This window comes from Nansenia antarctica, assembly GCF_963989245.1.
Source record: "Nansenia antarctica genome assembly, chromosome: 5".
Lineage (NCBI taxonomy): Eukaryota > Metazoa > Chordata > Actinopteri > Argentiniformes > Microstomatidae > Nansenia > Nansenia antarctica.
This window is the reverse complement of record NC_137690.1, coordinates 2,331,970-2,347,957: the sequence shown is the minus strand read 5'-3', so window position 1 is coordinate 2,347,957 and position 15,988 is coordinate 2,331,970. Positions and strand designations below refer to the sequence as shown.

Below are 15,988 nucleotides of genomic sequence, written 5' to 3'. Positions count from 1 at the left end.
GGCAGCCAGGCCGCCTGACCGGGGCCGCAATGTGGGGGGGGGTCCGCTGGGGGTCAGGGGACTGGGGGGTGGGGGGGGCCCAGGACACGGACACCACGATGTCCGCTCCTCCACTCCCGGGGGTCGGTGGTAGGACTAGGGTCAGCACCACAGCCTCTCTCTCCTCCACTCCCGGGGGTCGGGTGGTAGGACTAGGGTCGGCACCACAGCCTCTCTCTCCTCCGATGGCGGTGGTGGTGTTGCCAGGTGGGGGGCGGTGGTGGCGTTGCCAGGTGGGGGCGGTGGGTCACCCACCTCAGCTCAGCCTGTGGAGGGAGAGAGGGAGAGAGAGAGAGAGAGAGAGAGAGAGAGAGAGAGAGAGAGAAGCACATCAGGAAACACGTGACAGGAAGTCAGAAGGGTGATACAACACACACGTATCTACAGGAGGGCAGCGGCCATCTTGACTAGCGCATGTTAAACTAGGAGGGCCTGGAACTGAGCTGGTGTTCCACGAAGCTCGATAAAGTTCTAAGCCTCGATAAAGTTCTAAGCCTCGAAAATGTTAGCTTGCGTTCGGTGCCATCAATGTGGCTCAAATAATTCGCTGCTTGGTTGAGCTCCTTCTGAGTCAGATATAATTAGCCTGGTCGCGACCAGGCTAAAACACAGGCTATAGTAAGACGCGCGTCAAAAAAGGCTCACAGGCGGAAACTAAACCCCGAACGACAGTTCCTCATGTGTCTTTTAGGAAATATTAGTTCCCACTTCACACGAGATAGATAGATGGATAGGTTGACTGTGTGATAGATAGATCATTTGATATTTTGAAAGTGTGATCGATCGATAGATAGTTTGATTGTGTGATAGATAACTAGATATTTTGAAAGTGTGATAGATGCAAAGGCTTCAAACACCATTGTAATCGTGTCAGTTATTGTAAATTAGCCTGCACCATAATTTTATAGCCTACATACTTTTTTAGATGAGATTTTAGATTAGATTCAGACAACGAAATGCAGTAAAAAGTGTGTCGGAAGAGGGATTCGAACCACGTCTAAAAATGATGAATAAATCCTGTGGCAGCGGTCGATACCACTAGGCCATTGTGGCGATATGACGGTTTGTAGCCTGCTGCTGATATCACCACAGTAGTAATATTCATTTATTAAAATATGAACATATAACAATAACTGGGGCTAGTATGACCTACGCATTTAATCGGTCAGCAATTTCTTGCCAAACCATTTCCCTCGCCTTGTTAATTGCGGCAGTATTGCACTATTTTACATCTTATTTTTCCGTCTTCATAAAGATCAATAATTCGGGAATGCTGCGCAAATGTAGTACCCCTGCAGAGTGGAGTATCTTCATTTCGACAGATCGACTCTTCGGGGCTCTTTATGTCTGCGTGCACGCGCCCATATCGAAGATTTGTAAGCCTGTCTTCTGTGAACACTCATCACACAAGGCTGATCCTCGTTCGAGGAATCACCTGAGGCTTGAATTCCAATCTCGAGTTGCCTGATCGCCGCATTTATTTATATCGCCGCTATACTGATCCACCTTTAGTGGAATGGCCCCCTGGTGTTGATAGGCTGGTGTTGATAGGCTGGTGTTGTCAGGCTGGTGTTGTCAGGCTGGTGTTGATAGGCTGGTGTTGATAGGCTGGTGTTGATAGGCTGGTGTTGATAGGCTGGTGTTGATAGGCTGGTGTTGATAGGCTGGTGTTGATAGGCTGGTGTTGATAGGCTGGTGTAGTTCTGAAGAGCAGGGCAGCCAGTCTGATGTTTTGATAACTATTATATGACAGTACATTTGTCCTTATCGTGGCTTAAGATCAGCCTTCGCCACAACAGAATCAACTGTCTGCCTGGCTGGAAAACCTACATTTCTGTTCAGTAAGCTTCCATCCAGGCTAGACATCTCGTCAATACAGTGACGTGATCTTTCTGCGATGATTCTTTCCAGATGCTCTGTAAACCCCGCCCACTCCAGGTACACATAGCCCCGCCCACTCCAGGTAAAACACAATCGCGTTGAAACTTGAAGTTTTGTTTTTTAATCTGGTCGCATACTCTCTTCTTCTTCTCCATTCAAATCGAGACTATTTCTTCTTTTTTTACTAAAAAACTACAAGCAGAGAAGAAGTAGTGTAGACAGACACTGCTCGAGATCCTCACAGCTCTGAGCTGAGAACAATTGTTTACAATGAATAAAGCCACGGAGGGGGTGGAGGGGGGTGTGCATGCTGCATGCTGACCGTCGCATAATCACATGTGCGCATTGATAGTTAAGTATGACATCTGGAGGTGAGCGTCTGCAGGTAGTATGATATCTGTAGGTATCCATGTCAGCCATGTTGCAGCACTATTTACAAACCATCGCATCAGTGCAAAAAAAAAAAAAAAAACGGCGCAAGCGAACAAAGGAGGGGAGGGGGGGGGAGGAGGGGGGGTACGGGTCTGCTCACAGGAGCTTTCTTCATGCAAACATCTACCTGCTTCTCCAGCCTACCTGCGCCTGCATGCATGCTGCTGTCTGAGGACGTGTGGTTAGTTTGGAGGGCCGCTGCTGCTTACCCGCTGGTGGTGTGTGAGTCTGTAAGGGGGTCCTCTCCTGTTCTCCTGTTCTCCTGAGCTCTGGTCCGTTCGCATACGAACCCAAACCCTGCAACCCACAGGAGTCCCGCCTATCTCTTCCCGTCCTCTGCCAAATAGTGAGCTGGGACCTGGGAAACTGGGAAGCTCGACGGCAGGTCTTCCTGCCAAATAGTGGGATTTATAGACCTCTCTTTTTTCCCCAGTGGTAAATGACGTTATGTATGTATATTATGTTATTAGTCAACAGTCACTATATGAACAAAGTAACGCACAGCGCAAACACACGTTTTTTTTAAATTCTAACTTGAAGAATTACGCTTTCGTTTTTAAATCAAGGCTTTCATGTCAGACCTTGTGTTTTGCACAGCAGTACATTAACCCACCCTAGGGGGCGCGCTGACTCCACTCGACACTCTGAAACTACTGTTTTCTTAAAAACCCACGAAGAAGAAGATGCCAGGCGCGTGCTGATCTGGGAGCAGTTTCACGATTATATTATTTTCTAAATAATTTATATTAATTATAATTTATATAATTTATAATATAAACTGTAAAAGATCATTTATCTTTTACAGTTTTTCACGATTGCTAACACACTAAAACAGAAACTCAAGACACAGCGTGCACAATCCGTAACTCATGCATCAACTCTTTACACCAATTCTGCTGAACTCTACACACACTTCCCGCAGGGTGTAAACAGGAATCTGGAGGTTAATTTCAATACCTTTCTAAGACTTTTTAAAGACCTTGTCAATATTTTTCCAGACCTCACCGCCACTTGGAGCTGTAACCGTTGACATCAGTGAACCTTTAACTTAACAGTTTTAGTTTTTGATCTGATCCACCACCAGCTCACCTGATTCAACTAATCAAGTACAAACCATAATTGCTTTGTACTTGATTAGTGGAATCAGGTGAGCTGGTGGTGGAACAGATCAAATATGTGGTGCGGCTGGGGCGCCCCGATGAGAGGGTTGAGAAACACTGGACTAGACCACTCAACAGGATCTCCGCTTTGTTTTTTAATAATAACTAATATTTAATAACTAATAAATTCACGAACTTTTACTAAAAGGTTTTAGGACTCAAACTCTTTGGACAGAGTCTAATTCAGAACAATACCTACAAAATTCCAGACCTCATAAAATCGTGATAAGACTTTTTAATACTTATTAAGGGTCTTGATTTCCCCCAAATTGATTTATCAACTTTTAATACTTTTCAAGACACCGCGGATACCCTGGAGCTTTACACTCAGATGTCAATTCCAAACACCCCTTCTGTCAAAACACTAGACACACAATTCTCTATATCTTTCACAACCTTCTCGAGGAAAATCTCATTGTCCTCACCGGGAACACAATCATTCTAATTGCTAAACACTAAAGCCACTAAAGTTGTGCAATTTCCAATGTCTGTTCTTCACATAATAAGGCACCAGAAGCAATTGACACAACAACCCAAATTCTCATGTAATAGTTCAACTTCGTTTGGAGATAAGTTGATCTACCCGAACATATAAGTGATATAAGATATAAGTTGATATGCCCGAACATATAAGTTATATAAGATACAAGTTATATAAGATATAAGTTGATAAGTTGATCTGCCCGGCCGAACGAGGCATAAAACAAACATGTTGTCCTCCTCAACACGAGACGCGACAAGATCTGAATATTCATTTATGTAAAATAAATAAGGAACACTAGTATTTTGTCAATAATAATATCTGTTAAACAATAAATAACCAATGATGTCGAAGTTACAGAATAACGAATAATTTTGAAGTTTGTGGAAACGGAATTGCATTTATATTTTTACATTTAGCAGACACTTTTAGCGACTTAAGTGAATCGTCTATAAATCAGATATCATAAGAAAAAAAAGAATCCGTGCTAGGACCAGGGGCCATTGGCAGTCACAGTTGCTTGCTTTCCCCCCCTCTTTGCTGTTACTTCCATCCATTTAGCTTTTGGATGTAGAGACCTTTTGTTGAATAAAACCCTCTGTTGTTACTGCATATTTGTGTGTTTCATAATTGAGCCTATAAAAACATTATACTGCAAAAGTATAATTCCCCTGATGAGTCATTCATATAGTGTGTATATATAGTGTATAGTGTATATATTAATATAGTGTTTCCCATTAAAACTGTAGTGTTTTAAATTTACGTTTGTAATTAAAAAAAATAATAATATATATACATTTATTATTTATTTATGTTATATTTGTATTTATGTTATATTTGTATTTATGTTATATTTGTATTTATGTTATATTTGTATATATTTTTGTTATTTATACATATTTATTTATTTATTATATACTATACATTTGTATATATTATATATTTGTATATATATATATTTGTATATATTATATATATTTGTATATGTATTTACTTCTCATAGTAATTCTTAAATATTATTTAGTTATTTTGTTTATCTTTGTTCTATGTCCCTTGGATTGTATGGTTTATTCTTGTTTTATTATGTAGTTTATATTATTGCTATTGTGTGTTTTATTTATTACTATTGTTCTATTTATTTTTTTATGCTGTGTGGATATGTTAAAGCGCATTGAGCTGCAACATTTGCAGGATAATAAAGGTTATTATTATTATAATCAATTATTATAATCAAGGCTTTCATGTCAGACCTTGTGTTTTGTACAGCAGTACATTAACCCATCCTAGGGGGCGCGCTGACTCCACTCAACACTCTGAAACTACTGTTTTCTTAAAAACCCACGAAGAAGAAGACGACGGCGGTAGGCGGGTGTAGCCATAGCAACAGATCTGGGAGCAGTTCCGTTGTTGATCTCATTGACGCACACCGCGGGAAGTGAAGCCTAACAGCAGACCCAGGATCAGCTGCTGTCAGACAGGAAGAGGACAGGTCAGAACGCAAATCTCAACGGAGGAGTTTGAGACAGGAAGAAAAAAAGAAAACATTCTCCCCAACAGTTTCAATTGACTTCTCCTCCATGACAACATCCCGATAGATACCCCTAACCCTAGGATTCATAGACACAGCCAGAAGACAGACAACCTGGAAGACACGGAGGACACATCGAGGACACGGCAGCATGCAGGACTTCATGTGAACCCCGACCCGGCGGGGAGATGTGAGACGGTCCAGGAGGAGGACACACCGAGGGACATCATGCTGCTGCTCCGAAACACCAAGAGAGACGCGACGCCTGTGAGTAGACTGCCCCCAAACCAGTGTGGAGACTGCCCCCAAACCAGTGTGGAGACTTCCCCCAAACCAGTGTGTAGACTACCCCCAAACCAGTGTGTAGACTTCCCCCAAACCAGTGTGTAGACTTCCCCCAAACCAGTGTGTAGACTGCCCCCCAAACCAGTGTGTAGACTGCCTCCAAACCAGTGTGTAGACTTCCCCCAAACCAGTGTGTAGACTCCCCCAAACCAGATATAGTCAAACTAGCAGACACTCTATGATGTTATAGACTAGTCAAACTAGCAGACACTCTATGATGTTATAGCCAAACTAGCAGACACTCTATGATGTTATAGTCAAACTAGCAGACACTCTATGATGTTATAGTCAAACTAGTGTAGAGTATTTTCTCTGTTTCAGTGATACAAGAAGGTCCAAAGTTTTAAAAGTATTTATTCAAAAAAAGGTTGGGTCTTCAGATTACAGGCACTGAACAGTCACACCGTGAATCGAGATAGTCAAAAAGCAGGCCGCTCACGCCTCTGCACGGAAGTCTTATAGTCCTCCTCCTAGGCCTCTGATTGGCCCAGACCCTCGGGGGCGTGCATATGCGTGTGTGTGTGACTGCGCATGCGCAACAATGGATTCTCAAATCTCCCCGCGATCATCTGTAATAATATGTATGTATATATATATATATATATATACATGTAATATGTGTAAAAATATACGTTAATATATGTGTGTTATATGTGTAAGATATACGTTATATAAGAAGGCTATTAATATGTGTAAAAATATACTACACATCCCCCCTCGGACCACCCAGAGGGTGTTCCGAAACTAAATGATCACATAAACCAAAACAAAAACACAAACCCCACATATCACAGCTAAGAAAATATAAAAAAAATTAAAAAAATAAAAAATCAAAAAACAAAAAATAAAAAATAACTAATAAGAACCCAAAGACATCATGCAAAAAATAGAAATCAACCAATAACAAAAAGAATCTTGAAAATAACAACCACAATTAAACTAAACACAATCCATCATGCACAAATTAACATAGAAACTTCCAACGACCGATGTTTTCTTTGTCCTAGAAGCGTCGGGGTCAGAGGTTACTAGCACTTGTACCCAGTTGGAGAACAGCCTTTACCGCTGTCTCAGATTGATATCCTTTCCCAGTCAAGAGCGTTTTCTTCGTTGCGCTAGGAACAGAACCGCTTTCCTATCTTTGCATAACCACCACACCACTTCTCAACTGACATTAATCACATGATATAGAAAGAAACAAACAGTAATCGACGCAAATAATCACAAAACATCACTTAATAAACAAATCATCAAAAGAGGAAACAAAATCAGAAAGCAAAACAGAATCCAGCTTTTGCTCATCAGCTACGTTGGTCAACACCAAAGCATTAATAGGAACATCCGAAATACACTTTCCAAAACATTTGATCAAAATACCAAGTAACATAATACAGATGATAATGACAACAAAAATAATAGCGACGGACCTGATCATACTACCAATACCTGAAAAAGCAGAATCAAAGAAATCTAACATATTCCAACCGTGTTCTTTATGTAAATCCTCAACACCCTTCTTGTTAGATTCATGAAAATCATGCAAAGCGTTACCAGAATCCGAAATATAACTGCAGCATTCACCGCCTATCAAAGCACAAGTACCACCCTGACTGGCCAAAATAATGTCCAAAGCCATTCTATTTTGGAGAGCTACATTCTTAGTTTCAGTCAATTCAGTGGCCAGGGCAGACACTACAGCATCCGAAGCATTAATGTGTTTTTCAAGAACGGATGATAAGGCACTTAATTCAGTCTGAGTGTTGTAGACACCATAACTTGGGAATATTAGGCCAAAAAACTTCTGAGCGGCAGACAACGCCCTACGACTACGATGGGTTGCTTGTTTGTGAAGTACAGACATCTCCTCCCGAGTAACTTTCCTAATCAAAGGTATCAGATGAGCCAAATAACAACCACCCTCAATGAAAGCAGGAAGCTTAGAGAACGCATCATTATCACACACAAGAAACACATGTTCCGGGAGTTGAAGCTCCGTACCAGGATACGAGAAAATGGTTCCACCTACACAAGACGCAGCCCCTAACTGACGAACCGAGCTGATCTTGGGCCGTACTTGAATGTCAATACAGGTTGTAACATTTACGAGAGGCATGACTTTAAGCTGCGTGGTGCCTCTCTGCCGTCTGGTAGTATTGGTATCATGTAATTTCATTTGAGGCACCATAGCACAATCAACAACTTTACATTTTAATCCAGAAATAACAACTGAACCCCTCCACCGTGTAGAAGTCACACTCCCAGAACATGACAGATGAGGACTCAATGCAGTACCATTTAATTGAGCGAACATAGCTTGGATAATATATATCTTCTTCGGACCTGTTGGTTGTGACAAATGTGTAAGCCTATCAATAATAACCTTCCCCACACCGCTAGGCCTATGGTGTTTGTTAACCGCTGCTGTCAGACGTTCCAACACACCAATATCCACACCTGCATAGGAAGAATTTAAAGGAACCAGAATCGTGCTGGGCTGACAAGAAGAGCTCTGGTTCCTGCCCTGTAAAACAAATGGGGCTAAACCCTGCCAATTATAATGAAGCCATTCTGCTTTAGTTAACGGGATGGGGAAAAACATAGGAGCAGACGCACTTACAGGGACCTGTTGACAAATCCAGCAATCAGAATAATTCATTTTTGAAGCAAAATCTTTCATGATACTAGTGGCAGAATTAGGGTGGGACCGTGTCCCCAGGTGATTAGAATCATACAACAAATAATCGTCAGTAGCAACTACAATCGCCTTCGTAGGAGCCTTCACAGCAACATTTTCAACCTTTCCTGGTAACTCATCGTGAACATATTTATGCACCAATGTCTCACAGTCCGAGGTCCTATAGTGGTGTGGATAGTCAGGCCTGGTCCTACAAATATTGTCCTTGAAATTGTTGGATTTACTAGACACCGGTTCACCGATATCACGTCTAGCACACCAATACGAGCTCTCTTCCTGGTCAACATTAGTTAATGTCACACGAGTTTCTTGCATGTTGCTTGAGTACTGATCAAGTGTAATATATGTAGTATCCAACAAATACCACTCGCTCTCTTCGGCGGTATAGATCAAACAATCATCAATAGTACAACGTGAATGTGGGCAAGTAAAAGCTCTACTTGCTATGACCATTCTTCTCTGACGTCCAGGCATAACAGTGTGTGAGTAAAGTGTAACATTGTCCAAAGAAGTCAATGGGGTAGGAACACTAAGGGGTATATCAGTCTCTGAAACGGCATGGCTTGAGTTTCCTCCTAATTGGCCTTGGTGTTTTACGGGGTCTGTCTGGTTGAGGTGTATCACTGACAGGTCTGTGTCTCTCAATGGTACCTCGGTCCGGGCATCCGCCCGGGTTGCTGACATCTCCGTCTGGAGCATTGTCAGGGTCGGAAGGGGTGACAACAGGGGCAACACCAGGCTCGGTAGAACCCCCAAGAGGGGTGTCGCAGTCACTGGATCCTTCACGGTCTCCGTTGACCCACTCATCAGTGGGCTGGACAGGGTCTGGGACGAGGCCCCCGGCATCATCTGCATCATGACGCAGATACTCACCAACATCTTCGTCAGCCTGGATGTCCAAGCTGTGGACTTCCTCGTCCCCAGGGATCTCCTCACCATCCTGCTGAGGTTCTCCCTCATCGTCCTCATTGGGCGCCTTGATGCAGTGATGAACGTGATACCAGGTGGGGGACCCCTTGATCTGGAGGGCAGTCCCAGTGCACCGAACGACCTCGTAAGGTCCTTCCCGTCGAGCCTCATGCCACTTCCGTCTGTAGACCTTCACGTAGACCTTGTCACCCGGTTGCAACGCGTCCTTCCTCTCCTGTGCGTTCACCTCCTCCTCACGTTCCTGTTTGTGGAGCACATAAGAAGAGATACTCTTTTGCCGGTTAGTCATGTACTGTACATAGGCTTTCATGTCACTCTCCAGGAGAGCCAAACTTGGCCCTTTCCCACTGGTTCGTACACAGGGAGCTGTCATTATCCTCCCCATCACCAGTTCATGGGGAGTCAAGTGCAGCCCTCGAATCTCACTGGAACGACAGGCCATCAATGCAAGAGGGAGTCCTTCCAACCAATTAAGACCTGTATGCTTACAGACCTTAGAAAGACGGTTCTTAAGGACCCCGTTCATCCTCTCTACTATCCCCTGGCTTTGAGGTGAGTAAATACACCCAAGTCTCTGCTTGATTCCCAACTTTTGTAGTATAAGCTTTACCGTCTTATCCACAAATTCCTTACCATTGTCTGACGATATCCTATCTGGAATTCCAAACCTAGGCATGACTTCCCTGCAAAGGAACTTTGCTACAGACTGAGCATCCTTTCTTCGAGTGGGGCAAGCTTCTACCCATCTGCTGAACCTGTCTACTACAACTAGCATGTACCTGTATCCTGCAATAGGTTGAATCATGTCCACATAATCAATCACTAAATGTTTCATTGGCCCGTTTGGGGTAGGGATATGCCCAGTTCCCACTGGTATTCCAGGTCTGATATTGTTCTTCAAACAGACCACACATTGACCAAGGACATGGTCTATTTGTTCCAACAAATATGGAGCCCAAAAACCATATTCCTTGGTGATCTTGCGTCTTACCTCCCCCCTGGACACATGTGCTAATCCATGAGCTTCCTGTATCAGTACGCCTAATAAATCTGGGGGTGCCACAACCAGCCCCTCATGATTTCTCCATAGACCTGTGTCATCCTGACTAGCTCCTCTTGTTAACCATAAGTTTTTGTCTAGCGCATTTGCCTCACTCTGTAACATCAACAAATCCTCAAGCGTGACCATGCCCTGTAACTGTACTTCATGTGTGACCAGCAGAACTTTACCTGCTTTGTCTGCTCCTGTAATAGCTTTGGCTGCATCATCTGCAGCCCTGTTACCTTGTGTGACATGTGATGAGTCAGATCTGTGTGCAGCACACTTCACTATGGCTAATTCCCTTGGTTTCATCATGGCTTGTAACAGCTTCATGATTTGAGCGTGGTGCTGAATAGGCGAACCATCAGTTTTCTTAAAACCCCGTCCCTTCCATACAGCTCCATGTAAATGACACACATTGTGGGCATAGGCAGAGTCGGTGTATACTGTCACTCTTTGTCCGGTTCCCAAATTGCATGCTTCTGTGAGGGCAATCAATTCAGCCAACTGAGCTGAACAAGGCTGAGGAACAGCCTCGGCCTGTTCTACAATGAACTTCGAATTTTGGGATCGGACTATGGCATACCCGGCACGTAAATGTTCTCCTACCCGGTAACAAGATCCATCAGTCCAATACTCAACGTCAGCTTCCTTTAAAGGCAAAGCTAGTAGATCTGCTCTAAGCTTAGAGTACCTCGTAGCTTCCTTCACACAATCGTGTGGTTCCCCATCTTCTGGGGTTGGCAAGGTCTCTGCTGGGTTAAGTGTGTTACATCTTAGTAAGGTTACATCTTCCCTTTCCAACATCCTGTAATAATCCCTAATCCTAGGCATCGTCAAAGTGTACTTGCCTTGATTCAAGAGGTTCCTTAGACTGTGGTGGCAGAGAATGGTAATTGGGTACCCCATTGTTAAGGCTGTTGCCTTCTCGTACATAAGATAAGCCCCGGCCATTGCTCTGTAACATGGCGCGAAACCCATTTCTACCTCTGAATATGCGACAGAGTAATAGGCTATGGGCTGTGGACTAGGTCCAATGCCTGTTGGTTGCGTAAGAACAGCGCAGGCATACTTCCCCTCGGCTGAAGAAGAAACATACAATCCAAATTCTTTGGAATAATCTGGAAGCGCTAAAGCTGGCGCTTCTTGCAATTTGTGTTTAATTGTCTCAAACGCCAAATCAGCTTCCCTTGTCCAAGTAATGCAAGATTGGAGGTTATCACTACCTGTTTCCTTAATCATCCCCCTCAATGGAGCGACTAGTCTAGAGTAATCCTCCACCCATGCTGAACTATACCCAGTAATGCCCAAAAACATCATCATTTCCCTAACCGTTCGTGGTTTTGGAGCCCTCTGAATAGCTTCCAAATGTTCATTTGTGACGCTGCGATGTCCCTGCGTAATGGATTGTCCTAAGTAAGTTACCTTTTCCTGACAATACTGTAGCTTCTTTTTAGACACCTTGTGTCCCTTCTCCGCCAAAACCTTTAACAGTTTGACGGAATCCCTGTGACATGTTTCTTCATCTGGGGCACAAAGGAGTATGTCATCCATGTACTGAATGGCAGTACTACTTATCATCTGTTCTAACCCGTCTAAGTCCTCCCTTAAGACCTGATTAAAAACATGAGGACTGTGTTTGTACCCCTGTGGCATTCTGGTATATTGATAATGCTGACCTTTGTAGGTAAACCCAAATAACCCTTGACTTTCTACACTAAGAGGTATAGAAAAGAAAGCCCCGCATAAATCAATCACTGTAAATACTTTGGCTGTACATGGAATCTGAGTCAACAGCACATGAGGATCAGGAACTTCAGCTGGATAGCTGACGACTACCTCATTCACAGCCCGTAGGTCATGTACCAGACGATATGAACCATCAGGTTTCGTCACTGGCAGAAGAGGTGTATTGCTTAACGGATATTGAGTTATCTTCAGGACTCCTGCCTCTAACAGTCCTTTGATCTGTGGCTCAATTCCATCAATTGCTTCCTGTTTCAATGGGTATTGGTTTTTCCAAGGGGGTTCTGCACCCGGTATGAGTTCAACTCTCAATGGACGAGCTGATTTCACAAATCCAATGTCTGTACTGTTCTTTGCCCACAGGTCGGCTGGCACATTCTGCATCATTTCTTCTCTGAGGTCTCTGTCAGCTTGTACAGGAAGGATTAGCTGGTTCATTAGCTTCACAGTCTGCGGATGTCCTATTCCTTGAGCAGAGATCATCAGTTTTGTGAACTGTCCATCAATGCTCCTCCAGATCGCAGGGTTTTCTTTTGTCGTTACAAATCTGGCTTTTTCTGAGTCTGCCATCATTGCCCCTAAATGCTTCTGCTTATAGTGTTCAGATATCATAAGTGTCACATGAGGGATGCTACCCTCAATCTTATGCTCCTGATCTAGATAAGTGTCACTGTTTATCTTCATAGCCACTCCCTGAGGGCCTAGGATTATACAACTTGCACTAAGCTGTACCTGTTTTGGCTGATGCTTCAGCCACTCATCTGGGGTTGCATCTGCAACTTCTCTAAAATACTGGAGTGTACAATGCAATGGATCAGTAGGCCTTCTGGCCTCTGCCATGTGTGCCAGGATATAATTGTCCCACATCCTTGCTGGTTCCATTAGGTCTGGGCTAAGCCCTCCCACCCAATATACCATAGATGCGTTGTTGTCCATCATGACAGACAGTTGTCTGTTCTCTTGTGGCACTGTCACCTGACAGCCGTCCGGTGTGCATTTCACGGTACAATTTAACTGGCATAGTGCATCTCTCCCTAGTAGCCCTATTGGCGTGTGTTCTGATACAAGTATTGACAGATTTGCTCTCTGTCCTTTGTACTCTAAGCTTACAAGCTCAGTAGTAGGGATCAGCTGTTTAATTCCCTCGAATCCGATTGTCTTCACATATCTCCCAGACATAGGAAGGTGCGTGGCGTCTTCAGGCTTCAGACAGGTGTAGGCTGCTCCACTGTCCACCATCAATTCTAATGGACGTTGGTTGACCGACACCCATATTGTAGGTTCATCTTCAGGCCTGTTTGTCACCACCAGCTGGCACCCCCCTTTCGGATCTTCTGGGCACCCCTATAGCGCAGCTGCTGGGCCTCCATAGGGGTTCACCACTCCTGGAGCCGGTGCAGCAGGGGGCTTATTTCCTCCTTTCTGTTTCCCCCCTGCGCCCCCCTGGTTCTTCTTAAAGCAGGTACGTTTTAAGTGTCCATACTGGCCGCATACGAAACATGGTCCTAGTACCCTCCTTGGTGCTGTGGTCCATCCCTCTTGTGGTGGTCCTTGGCCAGGCTGGTTGTATGGAACCACTTGCACCCCTGGTGGCCCCTGTGGGTATGGATTCCCCCCTTGTGGCCCCTGTGGGTATGACTGGGGAGGGACAATTTGCAGTTGCTGTGGCTGAGATGGGACCTGTAGGGCTATAGTCTGCTCTCTCTCTTTGGTTTTCTTGCCTTCTTGCAATTGCACTTGAGTTAGTTTTCTGAGTGAGTCCTCGTCTTGTGCCTTCTGTGCCTGAATCTTCTTTCTAAATAATTCTACTTGGTGTGCTATGTTGTCTATATAAACAGCCTTGCTCATGTGTCGTAGGCCCACCACTTCTGCTAACTTGTTCTTAACTGGGGTAGGGAGACCTTGTTGAATCTTTTCCCTGATTATGGCTTTTTCTAACGGGTTATCTTCGGCATCCTTCCCTGTCACACTTCTCCATTGAGAGTGCACACGGGCAACGTACCCCCGGGGATTTTCATCTCCCCCCAGTGGCTTCACAATGACATTGTCTGGGTGAATGTGAGTAGGGTATGTTTCTCTGATTGCCTTCCACAGCTTGCCTCTGTTTGCTGCGAAGAGTTCTGGATCATAAACGGATGTATCAATATATCTATGAAGTCCCGCCTTCATCAATATTTCCTGCATGGTGTCCAATCCTGTAATGGTAGCTAAGAGTCTTTTCAAATCCCCCATAGCAGCGTGCGTCCCTGTCAATCTCACGTCGACTTGTGCCGTCCAAGGATGACCTCCATCTTCCAGGACTGGGAGTTTTTCGATCACTTCTGACAGATCCGTATGATTCCAAGGACGATATTCCATCTGGTTACCTCGAATCAGCACTGGGAAGTTCCCCTGAGTTTCCTCTTCTTCCGATGCTGTTTCATAATCGCTTGCTTGTGGAGTTAATGGCTCCGTCTTTATTTCCCGCCTTGGTGTCGCTTCCCGCCTTGGTGTCGCTTCCCGCCTTGGTGTCGCTTCCCGCCTTGGTGTCGCTTCCCGCCTTGGTGTCGCTCCGGACCTTGGTGTCGCTCCGGACCTTGGTGTCGCTCCGGACCTTGGGGAGTTCAACCGGGATGCAGGTGAAGCTGCCGCTTGAGATTGACGACACGTTTCTCTTTCTACGTCTAGGTCCTGCAGCTGTTGTCTGTAGTCCTCTTCGTTTCTTAGGATTTTCGCACGGAGTTTTCTTGCCCTCCTTTCTCCCTCCTCTTCATCCCTGTCTTCCTGCAGCTTCTTCTTCTTTTGCTCTAAGCTCTCTCTTCTCTTCCCTGCCTTCAGAGACTTCTGCTCATCTTCAGAACTATTTTCTTCTTTTCCCTTCTTATAGCGTATTTTCCCTCCCTGCTTTTCGGCCCTGGCTAGTAGTTTTCTTATCGGAGAACTGTAGCCTCCTTGTGCATTGCTGTCATCACTGGAATCTTTGCCATCTCCTCCACTGCCATCTTCACCGTCATCCGTCTTGTCCCTCCTGTCGTCCCCTTTTTCCCTCGGCTCCTCCTTTATTTTCGGTTTGGCACCAGACCTGTTCTCTGGTTCGAAGTCCACGGTCACTTTCGCTCTTCCCCTCTCCAGTACATTGTCATCCTTATCTTTGATAGTGAAGGTTCCACTCGTACTTAGGACAGGGACCTGAGGGTAGATCCGCTGAGAATTGTCCTCCAGTCTCTTGGCATAGGGAGGAGGACTGGAGATTGGAGCTGTGTGTGAGAATGGAATGTTCACTTTCTCTTCCATTGCTTTGGCCAATTCATCTCTTTTTTCTGGATCCATGTGAGCTGTTTTCTCTTTCCAAGCTAATGCTACTTTCTGCCCCTCTACCTTGAAGAGGTCTAAAATAGCTAACTCTAACCTGCGTTTCTCTGATCTAATCTTTCCTTTTTGATGCGCCTTATGTACATTGATAAGTATCTCCAATGTTGCAATTAATTGTAAATCAAAGGTGCCCTCTGCTGGCCATGGTTGTTCAATGTCTGCCCAACGAATATTCCATTTCGTTGATATCTCGCTAATCTCCTTAACAAGAGGATTCATTTTTTCCACTATAGCCACAGGAGATGAATTTGCTAATATTCCCTTGGCTGTATTAACAGCCCTCACAATGTTACTGGGTTTGGCTCCCATGTTTGAAGTATTTATACTGCTTAATATGCTGAAAATATGCTATAAGGTG

At 44.4% G+C, this 15,988-nt stretch overlaps 1 protein-coding gene across 1 annotated transcript in view; it reads left to right on the top strand.

Moving 5' to 3' along the window:
- Positions 1-5,538: 5,538 nt before the first annotated feature.
- Positions 5,539-15,988, top strand: part of mfsd14bb (major facilitator superfamily domain containing 14Bb) — a gene marked incomplete at its 3' end in the record, with an annotated part of 26,068 nt that continues 15,618 nt past the window's right edge. The window contains exon 1 of the mRNA XM_080532906.1: positions 5,539-5,788. Coding sequence (XP_080389032.1) covers positions 5,750-5,788 — 39 coding nt within the window. The 5' untranslated portion in view covers positions 5,539-5,749. The remainder of the gene's footprint in view (positions 5,789-15,988) is intronic.